General features: G+C 39.4%; 1 protein-coding gene and 1 pseudogene across 1 annotated transcript; both read left to right on the plus strand.

Moving 5' to 3' along the window:
* The first annotated feature begins 4,425 nt into the window (after nucleotides 1–4,425).
* LOC138899134 (uncharacterized) lies at nucleotides 4,426–6,099 on the plus strand. Its single transcript, XM_070185256.1, has 2 exons — nucleotides 4,426–4,979; nucleotides 5,253–6,099. Exons 1-2 carry the CDS (start codon nucleotides 4,426–4,428, stop codon nucleotides 6,097–6,099), a joined length of 1,401 nt encoding a protein of 466 aa, XP_070041357.1.
* A 2,850-nt stretch (nucleotides 6,100–8,949) lies between these two features.
* LOC138899135 (uncharacterized) lies at nucleotides 8,950–10,313 on the plus strand (annotated as a pseudogene).
* The last annotated feature ends 6,901 nt before the right edge of the window (nucleotides 10,314–17,214 follow it).

Here is a 17,214-nt window from a genome sequence, read left to right on the forward strand (position 1 = left end):
ACATGTAACATTATTTGATAGGCTTTACTGAAATATTGACCGGCTTTAGGATAGATTGATTGAATAGGGAAGAGAGAAAGAGAAAATTTCCTCAAAATTTTCATAAAAAAACCATTTTTTACAAAAATAAAATTTTAAAGGGTTCTAATGTGTAAAATCACAATTTTCAAAATAGTTTTTTATTTTATTTTATTTATTTAGACCGAACTACGCGGGTTTGATTCTCACCGGATGTGAGATACGTAGGCAACCTTCATCAGGTTCAACCCCCAAAAAACAAAAACAAAAGTGTCTATAGACTATTATTGTTTTTTTTCAAATAATAATAATAATAATAATAATAATAATAATAATAATAATAATAATAATATAGTCACTTTGTCAGTTTTATCTCTTTTGACTAGTTTTTTCCTTGCATCCGGTCCTTTTGTCGAAATAGCCTTGAAACCTTCCTTAGAAATGCGAAATGGCTGTTTTAACAAAAGAGGCCAGTTTTTTTTCTGTTCACTTGTTTTTAAGAAAAAATAGTCATTTTGAGCCTTTTCTTTTTTTAATTTCATGATTATTTTACTAATATAATTAATTTTTTTAGTCCCACAGTTTGGCTTTTATTTTTTTATTTTTATAGAGTCAAAACCCATGAAATCAGATTTTTTGTGTCAATAATATATTTGATTAAAGCCTAACCTCGTGTCTGGGTAAACAGGTACACCATGAGTGGGGAAAGAGGTAAATCTGAAAAGAGGCCCAGATCAGAAGGGATACCGAATTTTCTGATTGTCGATCAGATATCATAGTTGTTGTGGGATTGGTGGAGAGACTTTAAGGAATATGAGCGAAACCAAATAAAGAAGTACTTGGGACATTTGGTTCACATGATGATGATCAAGCCCAGTAGGGATGTGATCAAAGCTTTGATTCCGCATTGGGATCCTAAAAACAATGTGTTCCGTTTTACCGACTGTGAAATGACTCCGACCTTGGAGGAAATCGCCCATTTTCAGGGGTGGGGCCGCAATCTTCGCCGCCAAAGGCCCATAGTACCAAAAAATGTGAATGAGGGTAAGTTTCTGAAGCTCCTGAACATAAATTACGGACAATATGAAGGTTTAGGAGGCAAGTGGGTTAAGTTGGGATTTCTGTTTCACTTGTATGGCCTAGAATGCAATTTTGAAAGGAATGTGGGAAAATTGAAATCAAAAGAAAATAAGGAAACATGGAAGGTTCACAGAAGGTTTGCATTTATGGTTGCTTTTTTGGGGGCGCGTAGTTTTCCCGGAAAGGGAAGGACGCAATGACCTCCGCTTGGCAGGTGTAGTTGAGGCTCTGACTTCAGAAGGGGATGATTATACTTTGGTCCCTATGATTCTTTCTTGCATTTTTCTTGCTTTAACTAGATGTAAATTGGGCGCGCGAAACTTTGATGGTGCAATATTTTGCTACAGATATGGTTTTTGGAGCATTTTTATCGTCATCCTACGATCTTTGATTTTAGGGAGCTATGGCCTAATCATACTTATGATCACCAGAAAAGAATTAACGAATGTGACTTACCAGAAGGGATAGATGCCTGGAAAGAATTACTTCTTACTCTGTATGCCAAACGGATTACTTGGAATTACGATTGGTTTTCCTCTAAAGAGGTCATCTGTGAGTCTGCATACCATTCTTATTTGGTACTCATAGGATTGGATGGTGTTCAGCACTATGCTCCACTTCGGGTAATGCGCCAGTTTGCACGACTACAAGAGGTGCTACCAACACGAGATATGAGCAAGTTCTATTATGATTTTGGTAAAGATCAACCTCATGACGAAGAAGAAATTATAAAAATTTGGTATGCAAGTAAAGTCTCGGAGTTGAATGAGATGGTAGAAGACCGAGATCGTGGAGAGGTGATCCCTGAATATATTACCTAGTTTAATGATCCTTCGTTGTTTTGAGATAGGCCTGAGGGGTCGAACAGGAGGAGAAATGATCAAAGAACTATAGAAAGGCTGAAAGAGGAATTGGAGCATGCTCAGATGACCATAGCCAAACAACAGCCCAGCAGCAAGCCGGAGTCGCTCAGATTCGTTTAAATATTGAGAAAGATTATCGACTTGCCTTACGGGTCATGGATAAAGATCTAAAACATGCTAAAAATGAGGCGGCCCGCTTAGAAGAAGAACTGGCAAACACGATTGGTTTAGTTAGAAGAGTTGAGGCGAACAAAAATGCTGAAATACATAAGCTGCAAGAAGACTTGAGTATCATTGAAGAAGATGCGAACCAACAACAATTGGAGTTTGATCAGCAGAAAGCGCAGTTTGAAAGAGAAAGGGCCCACTGGATACGCTCAAAGGGTCGGCTTCATGCACAATTAGAAGAAATAAAAAGGCAGAAGAAGGGTCATCAACATGCAGATTTCGAGGCAGAGCGGCGCCAGTGGATGATTGAGAGAGGTGTGCTAAACCGTCGCATTGAAGAACATGAGGGATGGGAGGCTCAGATGGGGCACGCCCTCAATACTACCCAGATGTGGTTGCAGAATTGTCACGTGAATATGGGGCAAGCTAGAGAGCAAGTACTTCGATTGGAAGAAAAAGCAGCATATATTCATGATGATCATCGCCATCTAAACAATGAGAAAGTTGGTCAACAGGCACGTACCCTAGTCCCACAGTTGCCAGTGGTGTTTCAAAATTTGTACGAGACTTTGGGGGGAGAATGGAGGCCAAGAGATACAGATCATTGATGATATCAATTTAAGCAAGAAGACCATTGAAGACTAAAGTTTTAGAGCAATCAATTAGCTTTTAGTTTCATTTTCATTTATCACATTTTAATTTTATATTTGGAGTCTTTTATTCTTATCAATATTTATTTTATTCCAGTCATGTTCATGTCTTTAGAGTCAGTAGAGTCAGTTTCTATATATTTCCTTTTATCTCATTGTATATAAAAAAATAATTTGTTGAAAATGAATGAAAAATATTTTAGTCTGTTCTATTTTATTTTTTATTTTATTTTTTTTAAAAATAAAAAATAAAAAAATCAATATTGTTATTATTTCTCCCCTGAACTACGTAATGGTCTGATTCATGCGGCGTCATGATACATAGGCAATCCTCATCGGATGCGATCATAGCCATAATTAATCTTAAAAGAAATAAAAAAAAGAAAAAAAAGAAGAAAAAAGCGTTAAATTCAAGAGAAAATAAATCAATAAGCCGGGATGAAGCATAAAGCCTTCCAAGATCATTTTAGAAATGAAAATGGCATTAGGTGCATGACATATAATGTGTGATTAATATCTACAAAATGCCTAACTCTAACACGTTTGTTGTTTATCATTTTAAAAGATAAAGTAAAACATAGGTGGTTGGTTTGTGGTTTAAACTGGCGACTCACCCTTACAACACGAGATCAAAAGGAAAAAGTAGAATGGCAAACAACAGTGAGAATGAGTCAGATAATGATGATGTCCATGGACAATTGGTTGAACAAGGTTCGGGACTGGTTGAAGAAGTAAGAGTGTTGAAGCAACAATTAGCAGAAATGTACCATGCCTGGGTGAATGGACAAGCACCGCCCTCACTACCCATAGGGCCCTCGGATAATATTCATAATGAGTCAGTTGCCACTCAAGTGCCTATCTCCATAACAAGTAACCCATTATACCAACCTGGATTCAGTTCGAGCATTAACCTTCCCACTATCCCCAGTACCTCCATTCCACGTCCTCCAACCGCACCCCTCAGAAATGACCCACCTACTATACCCATTGTCCATACTTTCACTGTCCCTCAACCGGTTCTTGCTCAAAAGTCCAATAATGATCCACAACTGGATGCTCATGATGCCCAACATTACTCTCCAGAACTGACTTTAAAGGTTCCAGATTCATACAAGCATACTCCTCATAACGTGTTCCCAATTGAGATCGAAAAGCCCGAAAAGAATACGGAACAAGAGGAAATGACCAGAAAAATGAAGAGCTTGGAACAAACCATGAGAAACATACAGGGTTTGGGCGACCACAAGAGTGTTTCGTTTACTGATCTATGCATGTTTCCCCATGTTCATTTGCCACCCGACTTCAAGACCCCCAAGTTTGATAAGTATGATGGGCATGGTGATCCCGTTGCCCATTTGAAAAGGTATTGTAACCAATTAAGGGGAGCGAGAGGCAAAGAAGAATTGCTCATGGATTATTTTGGGGAAAGTTTGACAGGAATTTCTTCAGAGTGGTTCATAGATCAAGACATTTCTCACTGGCACGTTTGGAATGACATGGCTCAAGATTTTGTCCAACAGTTTCAGTACAACATTGATATAGTGCCAGACCGCTCCTCTCTCGTCAACATAAAGAAGAAACCAACAGAAAGCTTCAGAGAATATGCAATCAAGTGGAGAGAGCAGGCTGCTAGGGTCAAACCACCAATGAAAGAGGCAGAAATGATTGACTATTTTCTCCAAGCTCAGGATCCTGATTACCTCCATTACATGTTGGCCGCCATTGGTAAACCTTTCACTGAGGTGATTAAGATTGGTGAAATAGTTGAGAATGGCATGAAGTCGGGCAAAATTGTGAGTCAGGCAGCCTTTAAGGCGACCACACAAGCAATTCAAAGCGTGTCAGGCAGTTTCGGAAATCGAAAAAAGAAGGAGGAAGGATCCATGATGGCATCTGGGTTCGGGGGAGTTCAAAGAGGAATAGCTCCTTCTTACGTTCAATTCCAACAAGGACAATCCAATTCTCCTCAACATTATTATCCGCCTCAAGGTCCCCGATACTCAGTTCCCCTGCAACAATACACAGTGTTTAATGCTCAGGCTTACGCTAGGCCTCCCAATCACCAACAATGGCGGGCACCGATTCCACAAGGCTCCCGTCAACTCCGGCCGAATTTTCAGGCACCATATAATCCTCGTCCCCGACAAGAATATGTGAGAGAACAGGAGCCAAAGAAAGAGTTCACCCCAATTGGAGAATCGTATACAAGTCTATTTCGAAAGTTGATGCAGTTGAAGTTGATTGAACCTATTATGCCACGTTATGTGAATCCAAATTCAAAAGGTTTTGACTCAAATGCAAGATGTGAGTATCACTCTAACACCCAAGGGCATAGTACTGAAAACTGTTGGACATTAAAGAAAGCCATTGAAAATTTGATTGAAGCAAAGGCAATTGTGGTAACAAATAATGAGGATACTCCTAATATCACAAACAATCCGCTCCCAACTCATGATAATACACATTTTATTAGGATGATTTGTGATGATCGGGATTATAAGCAGTCTGGCAAGACAGAGATGGTTGTTAGAACCATAGGGCCAGAACTAAAAGTGATAGTGAGCCCGCCGCAATTGGCACTGTTGATGGTGAAAGGTGCGAGTTCTAGTTTGAACTTGGCATGTTCTGAAAAAACGATTCTCTATGTTCCTGGAAGCACAAAAAAGGTTGAGGTTCAATTGGGTGGGCCAAAACTTTACATCCCCGGGGGCATTCAAAAGATCATTTCGAATAATGGTTTGAGGAATATAATAGAGCCAGTCATGATCCGACCTGTTTCCCAACTCCTAGTGACAAACACAAAAGCTATTCCTTGGAATTATAACAAGACTGTCATGACTTACAAAGGAAAAGAGATAGTTGAAGAAACAGGTGAAATGGGGGGCTTGACCCGCTCTGGAAGGTGTTATTCACCAGAGGAATTGAGAAAAGCTAAGCAAGCCAGGGAAAGTCACTTGCCAGTGAAAGAACCCCCTGCAGAAAAAGAAGCAGAGGAATTCCTTAAGAAGATGAAAATGCAAGACTACTCAATCATTGACCAACTAAGGAAAACTCCTGCTCAGATATCTTTGTTATCTCATCTTTTGCATTCAGAAGAGCATCGTCGTATGTTGATCAAAACTCTGAACGAGGCATATGTCTCAGAAAAGACAACGGTGAATCAGCTAGAAAAAATAGCTGAAAGATTCTTTGAAGTAAATAGAATTACTTTCAGCGATGATGATTTGCCTGCGGAAGGGGCGGGCCGCAATAGAGCTTTGCATCTTATGGTCAAATGTGAAGGGAACTACGTAAAAGGAGTCATGATTGACGGAGGCTAAAGTGTAGATGTGTGTCCTTTTTCTACTCTACAACAGCTGAACATTGACATTAACAGAATTCGAACCAGTAATGTCAGCATCAGAGCTTTTGATGGTTCAAAAAAGACACTATTGGGGAAATCGAACTCACCATGACAATCGGCCCGATTGATTTTAACATTGTCTTTCAAGTGTTAGATATGGAAACTTCCTATAATTTTCTTTTGGGAAGGCCGTGGATCCATATGGCCAGAGCTGTACCATCCAACCTACATCAAATGGTCAAATTCGGGTGTGACGGGCAAGAAATTATTGTTCATGGGGAGGACGACTCATCCGTCTATAAAGACCCGTCCATTCCATATATCGAGGCCAAGGAAGGATGTGAATCCATCATATATCAAGCATTTGAGGTGTTTGAGGTGGACCAAGTGGAAGAAGGAAAACCAATTCTGCATCCCCGTCTTTCAGCCACATCTATTATGGTAGCTTTGCTGATGTTGAGGAACGGCTATGAACCAGGAAAAGGATTGGGATCCTCTCTACAAGGAATTGTGAACCCCATTGCTCCCTTTTCGAAGAAAGATACCTTTGGATTGGGCTTTAAACCAACATCAGCTAACATAGACAGAGCCAAGGCCCGCAAAAAGAATGGTTGGAATCTGTCCAAACCAATCCCTCACATTGCCTACTCTTTTGTCAGGCCATAATTTAAAGAAGTCCAAAATCCTTCTACTCAGGATGACATTGATGGAGTTTGCCAGGGTCTCAAGGAGATGTTCTATGAGATCAATATGGTTCAAGTTGGGGAGGGCCCTAGCCGAGCAAGTGTTCAGCTGATTGGTCCAGATACCTCGCTCAGCAACTAGGAAGCAACTCCTCTTCCCTTCAGGAAGGAGTCTTGGTAGCCTGTTTTGTTGTTTTTTTCTGTATTTGGATTATTTTAAGGGTTGTAATCCAGATATTTTAGTTTAATTGCTTTGCTGTGATGTTAACCCTTCTATCCTTTCAAATTTAATGAAATGAAGTTCCATTTTCGTAGTAAAATTCTATCTTTTTATTTCCCTATTTTTTGTTAATTTCTTATCATTTTCAGTTTCGATAATGCTGTCTTTAAAAACATGACATGCACGCGGAATTCATGCCCAGATCTTAAAAAGCTGTCTAATCTCGAAATAATGAATCAAGAAGTTGAGTATGACGAAGATGAGGCTTTTAGAGAAATAAAATGGGAATTGGATCAATTTGAGAATAAGCCTAAGCCTAACTTAAATGAAACTGAGGCAATTAACCTGGGAAGTCCTGAAGAAACCAGAGAAACAAAAATAAGCATTCATACTGAACAAAAGACGAGAGATGCCATAATTCAAGTTTTGTTCGAGTACAGAGATATATTTGCTTGGTCGTATGATGACATGCCGGGTTTGAGTGTCGATCTAGTGGTCCATAAACTTCCCACACATCCTAATTTTCCACCAATCCAGCAAAAACAAAGGAAGTTTAAGACAGATATGAGTGATAAGATTAAAGAAGAAATCACGAAGCAACTAAGTGCAAATGTGATCAGGGTCATCCAATACACTACATGGTTAGAAAATGTTGTGCCAGTGCCAAAGAAGGATGGGAAAATCAGAGTTTGTGTTGACTATAGGGATTTAAACAAAGCAAGTCCAAAGGACAACTTTCCCTTACCCAACATTCATATCCTTGTTGATAATTGTGCTAAACATGAAATCCAATCTTTTGTGGATTGTTATGCCGGATATCACCAAATTCTGATGGATAAAGAAGATGCAGAAAAGACCGCCTTCACAACTCCATGGGGAACTTATTGTTATAGGGTCATGCCATTCGGTTTGAAGAATGCAGGAGAAACTTACATGAGAGCCATGACTACCATATTCCATGACATGATGCATAAAGAGATTGAAGTGTACGTTGATGATGTGATCATTAAGTCGAGAACACAAGCTTACCATGTGCAAGACTTGAAAAAGTTCTTTGAAAGGCTATGAAGGTATAATCTCAAACTCAATCCAGCCAAATGTGCATTTGGAGTTCCTTCTGGGAAGCTTTTGGGTTTTATAGTTAGTCGAAGAGGCATTGAGTTAGATCCCTCCAAGATAAAGACCATTCGAGAGCTGCCTCCCCCGAAGAACAAAACAGAAGTCATGAGTTTACTCGGGAGGTTGAATTACATTAGCAGGTTCATCTCGTAGCTTACAACCAAATGTGAGCCTATTTTTAAGTTGTTGAAAAAGAACGCCGCTATCAAGTGGACAGATGAGTGCCAAGAAGCTTTTGATAAGATCAAGGAATATTTGTCAAATCCCCTTGTTTTGGTCCTGCCAGAACCTGATAGGCCTCCATTTTTATATCTGTCAGTAATGGATAGTTCCTTTGGTTGTGTTCTGGGTCAACATGATGCCACAGGCAAAAGGGAACAAGCAATATATTATTTGAGCAAAAAGTTCACCACTTATGAGGCCAAATACACTCTTTTGGAAAAGACATGTTGCGCCTTAACCTGGGTCGCTCAGAAGCTTAGGCATTATCTTTTGGCCTATACAACTTACCTCATATCCCGAATGGATCCCCTGAAGTACATCTTTCAGAAGCTGATGCCAACAGGCAAATTGGCAAAGTGGCAAATCTTGCTCACAGAGTTTGATATTGTTTATGTCACTCGCACTGCCATGAAGGCACAAGTTTTGGCTGATCATCTGGCAGAAAACCCGATTGATGATGAGTATGAATCTTTGAACACATATTTCCCAGATGAAGAGGTTAATTTAGTTGAAGAAGTAGTCCAAGATGACAGTCAAATTTGGAAACTATACTTTGATGGGGTTGTCAACATCAAAGGCATAGGGATTGGGACAATTCTGGTATCACCTACTGGGCAACATTACCCTGCTACGGCGCGACTTCATTTTTTCTGTACAAACAACACAGCAGAATATGAAGCTTGCATCATGGGTCTGAACATGGCAATAAATCTAAATGTGCATGAACTGTTAGTGATGGGAGATTTAGATTTGCTTTTTCGGCAGGCTCAAGGTGATTGGGAAACTCGAGACATCAAGCTCATTCCATATAGACAATGTGTGGAGGATCTTAGCAAAAGGTTCAAGTCCATCGAATTCATGTACATTCACAGGTTTCACAATGAATTAGCTGATGCCTTGGCCACCCTAGCCTCAATGCTTCCATATCCGGGTAATACTCACATTGACCCATTAGAAATTCAAATTCGGTATCAACATGGTTATTGCAATACAATTGAAGCAGAACCAGATGGTGAACCATGGTATCGTGATATTAAATAGTTTCTGAAAATAAGAGAATATTCGGAACATGCTAATAGGGATCAAAAGAGAACTATTAGGCGACTCTCTAATGGTTTCTTTTTGAGTGGGGAAATCCTATACAAAAGAACTCTGGATTTGAATTTGTTGAGATGTGTGGATGCCAAAGAAGCTAAAATGATTATGAATGAGGTGCATTCGGGAGTTTGTGGTCCGCACATGAATGGATATGTTCTAGCAAAGAAAATCCTTCGGGCAGGATATTATTGGCTTACTATGGAATGAGATTTCTTTCATTTTGTTTGCAAGTGCCACCAGTGTCAGATTCACAGTGATTTGATTCACTCGCCACCTTCAGAGATGTATCCTATGTCGGCTCCTTGGCCTTTTGTTGCTTAGGGAATGGACATCATTGGCCCAATCGAGCCAAAAGCTTCAAATGGGCATAGATTCATCTTGGTTGCAATTGATTACTTCACCAAATGGGTGGAAGCTATTACATTGAAAGCAGTAACCAAGAAAATAGTAGTAGACTTTGTTCACTCCAACATCATCTGTCGTTTCGGTATTCCAAAAACCATTATTACAGATAATGCTGCTAATTTGAATAGTTATCTGATGAAGGAGGTATGTGAACAATTTAAAATTGAGCATCGCAATTCTACTCCTTACCGTCCCAAAGCTAATGGAGCTATTAAAGCTGTGTATAAGAACATCAAGAAGATTCTTAGGAAGATGATCCAAGGGTCTAGACAATGGCATGAGAAACTGCCTTTTGCTCTTTTGGGATACCGGACAACTGTCCGTACATCAGTTGGTGCAACGCCCTACTTATTGATTTATGGAACTGAAGCGGTCATACCTGCTGAAATTGAGATTCCCTCTCTCCGTATCATTGTTGAAGTAGGGATTGAGGACGCTGAATGAGCTCTACACTTGGCAAAAGGAAAGTTCGCCCCGAATTGGCAAGGTCCTTACCTCATCAAGAAAGTATTGTCAAAAGGAGCTCTACACTTGGCAGATATAGAAGGAAAGGTGACTGATATATCCGTCAATGCAGATGCGGTCAAGAGATACTATGTCTGACATGGCTCTGTTGGGGCATTCTTATATTTAGCATTCTCAGGTTGGGATGACGAAAGGCTATCATTCTCGCTACCCAAACACTGGTCAACCCTAGTTATGCCTTTGAAGCCTTGTTTATATTTCTTTGTTTTTCCCTCTTTTGAAACCAATGTATCTTTAAAAAAAAAGAAGAAAAACAAAACAAAAATCAAAACAAGTTCAAGTTAATTGAACTACGTTCGACCTGATTCCGAAAGGATACGTAGACAGCCTCACTATGGGGTTCGGTCACACCAAAACAAAAATCCACATTTTTCCAGTATTCAAAGAAACTGGGCATGATTTTATTTTATTTTCGATGGTTGTTCCATCAAAATGGTTCCAAAAGTTGTAATTAAGTTGAATAGTTCTTTTTACCTTTCCCTGCAAAGACCTTCTGATCAACTTTTGAGAATGCTAAGTCAGTATACTACGGGTAATGCCTCAGCCATTGAAGAGAGAAAAAATTAAATGAGAGAGTCTTATTAGTGAAAACCTTCGCGGGCACTATAAGGCAATAGTGAGTTGAGAGAAAGGCAAATGCGAGAGGTCAATTGGTGAAAACCCACAAAGGGCATCATTGATCGATTTAAGGCTTCGTACATCCCGACACAAGCATGGTTAAGACAAAGAACTCAGTTTCAAAGTAAAGATTACAAGAGATTTCGAGAATTACACGGTTCAAACGGATCGGGCATCCACTCCAAAGTGCATGTCATGTTTATTGAAGTCAGCATGTACCTCCAGATAAGTCCTTTCTTATTTTTTTCTCTGAAAGGGACACTTTTTGATTAAGTTGTAATACATTTGAGTCCTTTTCAGTCTAATTTTGTCAAAGCAAAGCAAAGAAAAGGCCACAAAATTGGTTACAGTTTCCCCATTATATAAAGCAAAGATAGCTGGGCATACACCGTATGGGCAAAGACATAAAGCCATCTGTGATTTTCCCTGGCGAGAAAAAGGCTTTAAGGACTGAATAATGCTTCAAGGTTCAACAAAAGTTACTCAGTTAAAAGTTGTTTTTGGAGCAAGGTTGTTTGCATCATAAACACAAGTGGTGATAGGCACAAAATAGTCTGGTTTTGATGTTGAGAAAGAAGATCTCTAGAAAGTAAAGACAGAATCTCCCAGCGATTTGTACGACCATCGACAGAGTCAACTTTTCTAACAAGTGTAATGGACTCAAGGTCAAGTCACCCAATAAATCAAGGCCACAAACTGACCACCATTTTAAAAATAACGAATCTTTCTTTGTTCAGAACAGGAACATAACAATTTTAGGAAACAGTTCGTGAAAAGTCAAACACCACCAAGTGAAGTTCTCAAATACTTGATTTCCTTCCAATATACATGTAATCATGTTATTTTTAGTTTCATTATAGGGAATCAATACCCTATCTTCACCTCAGGGTACTACATCCCCTGGTTGCATTTCTTATTGCTAACATAGGGTACGTCGTTCCCTAGTAGCATCTCAGAGAGCCATATGCCTCATCTTTTTGCCAACATAGGGTACGACATTTCCTAGTAGCATCCCAGAGTGCCACGTGCCTCATTTTTATTGCCAACATAGGGTACGACATTCCCTAGTAGCATCTCAAAACGCCATGAGCCTCATCTTATTACCAACACAGGGTACTATATCCCCTGGATGCATTACTTTCTGCCAACATAGGGTACAACATTCCCTAGTAGCATCCCAGAGTACCGCGAGCCTCATTTTTACTGCCAACATAGGGTACGACATTCCCTAGTAGCATCTCAGAACGCCATGAGCCTCATCTTATTTCCAACATAGGGTACTACATCCCCTGTCTGCATTACTTTCTGCCAACATAGGGTACGACATTCCCTAGTAGCATCCTAGAGTGCCAAGAGCCTCACCTTATTGCAAATACTGGGTACTACATCCCCTGGCTGCCTTACTTTCTACCAACATAGGGTACGACATTCCCTAGTAGCATCTCAGAGTATCACGAGCCTCATCTTATTGTCAACATAGGATACTACATCCCCCGGTTGCCTTCCTTCTTATTAACATAGGGTACGACATCCCCTATAATTAAAAAAAATGTGTCTTTTTTTAATTCTATATTCTGCAATAGCAAATATAGTTTAATGAATTTTCAATAACTCACAAAAATTTCCTAGAGCAAACTGGGGCAGAAAAGTTTTGTTCGTTTTGTTTGTTTCTGATGGTTTGCAGGTTTTTCTACAAAGTACGGATTTGATGTGCAAAAATAAGATTCCATCTCTCGCCAGAGAAAGTGAAACATTTGATCTCAATACCAGCCGAACCAGCTTTGACGTAATGCATGCTGAGACATAGGATTTCAACATCCATCTTTTTATCACCTGATCAATAAGCAGGCCTGTGAGAATATTTCATAGTCTTTTACATTGAGAGCATCAAGTTTCAGTCAAAAGTCAATGGGGGAAGCAGGTCAAGAATCAAGACAAGATTCCAGATGGCATTTAGATAGAAATTTTGTAACTCCTAGATTTCAAGAGTATGTAATTTTCTTTTCATTTGATGTAATAGCAGGAACCGCGGATCGGAACCTCGACGGAACTTCGCTCGAATCTCCATCTAAGCATAATCTATCAGTCATTTTTCACTTGAACTACACGTGAACTGATTCCCTTATAACCCGGGATATGTAGGCTGCCTATAACCAAGGCTCGGTCGCACCTTTTTCTTTTATCTTCTTTTTTTTTTTAAATAATAGTGAGGTCAAAAATCAGTCACCTTGTTCATTTTCTTTGCCTAAAAACTATTCATGTTTCCAAGCAAAGAGGGGCATGCTGTGAACAACTAATTTTTGACCACACCCAAATTCTATACTATTTTAGTGTAAATATTTCTTTTAGGTCTAATCTTGATATTTTAAAACTTTATCTCACTTTTAGTAGAGTTTATAAAAATACCAAAATATTCACACTTTTAGAATACAAAGTTTATTTCTATTTGTAAAGAGAAAAAGAAAATTTACAAACAAAAATATTTTATTTCTTTTAATTAGAATTTTAATAAGTAAATTATGGTATATTTTCTTAGTATTGTTTAAAGTACATGTAAATATTTAGTGTTTCTATATTGTAAGAAATGTTGGTTAATCTTCTTATATTTATAATTTAATTTATCTTTTAAAATATGAGACCAAAAAAATAAGTAAAAAAAATAAAGTTACGTTAAAAGAGATAAAGTTTGTTATCTCAAAACTTAATCTCAAAAATCTGATTTAACAGTTTCATTACCCACTCCCTTCATCTCTCTCACTCCACACTCCCACTCCCTCACGGCATATGCACACACAATGCACGATCTCCATAATTCCCATTCAATTATCCATCACACAGTTAAAAAATATATGGAGTAATGTATAAATAATGGACCAAACACATTCAGAAAAAAGAAGGGAAAAAAAAGGAAAAACGAGATTGAGAGCAATGTAAATGAAGGGAATCTAAAAAAAAATCAACATAGGGAAGGGAACACAAAAAAAGAGAGGAGAAAACCTAGCAGCTAGAGGAGAAACGGAGAGATGACAACAACTTCATGGGATAAAAATGCAGCAGCCACTGCTTCTTTTCTTTTTCCTTAACCTCGAGTTGAATCCGTTCGAGGTTGTTAATTTCGGTTCGAGTTCTGATCCGTAGCTTGCTTGAAGATTAATATTTTAGATCTTGTTTCACTGTACCTGTTGGGAAAACTATCAGCAATAAAGGTTCCATTCTTTCATACTCTATCTCTTTATTTTGTTCTTATCTGATGCTTGAATGAAAATGCTTGAACACTGTTTCATGTTTAATCATAGTGTATCGAGTTGAAATTTTATTTTAGTTACCTCTGTTTGGTTATCTAGACATTAAAATGAGAAGGTCGTTGGTATATTATTCAGTACTTATCATCATGATCTACTGGCTATTTGTCAATATAAATTTGTGCAATCAAGATTATACTATTAGCTTTGGTGTTAAATTGGCATATGTGTTGTAGATATAAGATAAGCTGACGTGATTTTTTATATGTTTCAGCTTTGGTTTCCTTTAAGTTAAATGTTTGTTGTTTTTGACTTCTTTTCCTACGCTCATTGAATGATATTTTGTTGCTTTGTGTGTTATCACTAATTTTAATTCATTATTCTCCACTATTGTGCTTATATTTTTTAATGTTGTTTCAAATATATACTTCTGAGATAATATTTTGAGCCATGTGAAGTCGAGGGAACCGTTTGGTTTATGAAGTTATGACATTTTTTAATAGTCTTCTTAATTCCAAGTAGTCAAATTTTACACCTCCTCTACAACTATTTTCATAAATCATGACCTCATAACGATCTCAAATTAGTTTAGGAAAATAACTCTAAATACACTAGAAAAGGTTTAGACGCACTTTTAATATTAACCCATGTGTTCATGCCCGAACCTTGGATTGATATGCTTAAACAATAAAAGGATCATGTGCGCATTCCGTGTCTCGATACCTTTAAATTTAAAATAATTATGTTATAACCATGTGTACATTCCGTACCTTGGTTTAACATTTAATTTTAAAGAAGTACCTTGTGTGCGTACCACATCTTGGTTAACACAATTAAGAAAATATAATTATTAATTAAGCGGTAATAAATAAGCCATAATCAATAAAATACAAGAATAGCTAAAAATTGATTTAAGCCTTACATTAGTCAATAAAGCGACCGTGCTAGAACCACGGGACTCGAGGGGTGCCTTACACCTTCCCCTCAGTCAATAGAAATCCTTACTCAGTCTTCTATTTTCGTAGACCATAAATTAGGAGTCAAATCTTCCTTTTGATAAGGGATTCAATAAAAGGTGACTTGGAACACCAAAACTCAATTCCAAGTGGCGACTCTAAATAATAAATTATCCCTTTTCAAAACGTCACTTTAATTGGAAAAACTCTTCTAACTCAGCCTCGTAATAAGGGTTGCGGGAAAAAAGAGGTGTGACGCCAGGTCAACCTAAAAATGTCAAACTCTTAGTTGGCTCACTTAAACGTTGACGCTGAGTCAGGCCATCAGGGCAAAAATAATAATGTGGTGCTCAATAATGATGTGCTTCCTGCCGATCCCAATGGCGTCCCAGCCGCCGACTCGGTCGATGCTAACTCACGAGTGGCCCTCAACATCAATTTTCCAAATGATCTCGGAAACACTGTTCACGGGCGGCCCCGACCAACAGCTCGAGAAGCGTCCAAAGGTGAAGGTGATAGGGGTGAGCCTACGGCTGATTTTCGAAATGTTGCAGGCTCAACAAACGGCAATAGCACAGTTATAGTATCAAAGCCACGCCCCAACACGGTCAAGCCTGAACAATCCCGGAAAAGCACTCGAAAGGGACGAACAAGTTACCGAGAGACCAGGTGGAGCCGAGCCCGGGGTAACTTCAGAGGAGATGAAGATGCTCGACGCGTTGACAAAACAAGTAGAGTCAGGAGAGAAAAGATTGAGGCCAATAACAATAAGGTGAAAACATACAACTCCAGGGTCGATCAGATCCCGGGAGCACCCCCGATATTGAAGGGACCAGACTCCAAAAATTTTATCCAGAAGCCCTTTCCTCCGAGAGCGGCACCAAAGTTGATCCCAAAGAGGTTTCGTATGCCCGATATTCCCAAATATAATGGGACCACGGATCGAAATGAGCATGTGGCCTCCTATACATGCGTGACCGAAGGGAACGATTTGGAAGTTGATGAGATCGAGTCGGTGTTGCTGAAAATGTTTGGGGAAACTTTGTCCAAGGGAGCAATGATATGGTATCACAACTTGCCTCCAAATTCCACTGACTCGTTTGTTATGCTTGCAGATTCTTTAGTAAAGGCTCATGCCGGGGCCATCAAGATCGAGACCAGAAAGTCAGATCTTTTCAAGGTCAAACAAAGGGATAACGAGATGCTCAGGGAGTTCGTGTTAAGATTCCATATGGAACGGATGGACCTTTCACCAGTTGCAAATGATCGGGCCGTTCAGGCATTCACTCAAGGGCTCAACCCCTTATATTTTGTGGCCTCTCCATAGCTAAAACAAAATTTGGTGGAGTACCCGGTGGTAACCTGGTCCGACGTCCACAACAGGTACCAATCGAAGATCAGGTCGAGGACGACCAACTCAGGGCCACTTCTGGATCTGTTTACCCTATCAGAACCGATGATAGACCTAAGAGCCATCAATCAAGAGCCAAGATCGGTCCGAGATCGATATCAACCATACAACGCGGATCAAAGGGGAAATGGATCCGGGCATCACCCTGCAAGGAACGAGAAGATAAGCGATCGAGGGCCTAATGGCCGGGGCTTGATAATCAAGAATGGGTTCGACAGGTCGCTCGAGAGTAGGGAGGCACCAAGGTTATCAGAATATAACTTCAACATAGACGCAGCAAGCATCGTGATGGCCAGAGGGATCCTAACTTGATGTGTAAGTATCACGGCACTCACGGTCATAGGATTCAAGATTGCCGACAGTTAAGAGAAGCAGTTGCTCAACAATTCAACAATGGACACCTCCGAGAATTCCTAAGTGAACGAGCCAAAAACCACTTCAGAAATAGGGACGCCAACAAACAGGTCGGACAAGAGGATCCCCAGCCCGTGATCAACATGATCATTGGGGGAGTCGAATTCCCCCAGGGGCCAATGATAAAACATACTAAAGTATCTATTACGAGGGAAAAATGCACCCGGGATTACGTTTCG

This window comes from Nicotiana tomentosiformis, chromosome 9 (assembly GCF_000390325.3).
Source record: "Nicotiana tomentosiformis chromosome 9, ASM39032v3, whole genome shotgun sequence".
NCBI lineage: Eukaryota > Viridiplantae > Streptophyta > Magnoliopsida > Solanales > Solanaceae > Nicotiana > Nicotiana tomentosiformis.

Excerpts from the sequence above, each read along its gene's own strand:
- LOC138899134 (XM_070185256.1), top strand. The coding sequence starts at position 4,426 with ATGAAAGAGGCAGAAATGATTGACTATTTTCTCCAAGCTCAGGATCCT. Across the intron at positions 4,980-5,252 it reads TTCACCCCAATTGGAGAATC|GATGATTTGTGATGATCGGG; the intron begins GTATACAAGTCT and ends ACATTTTATTAG.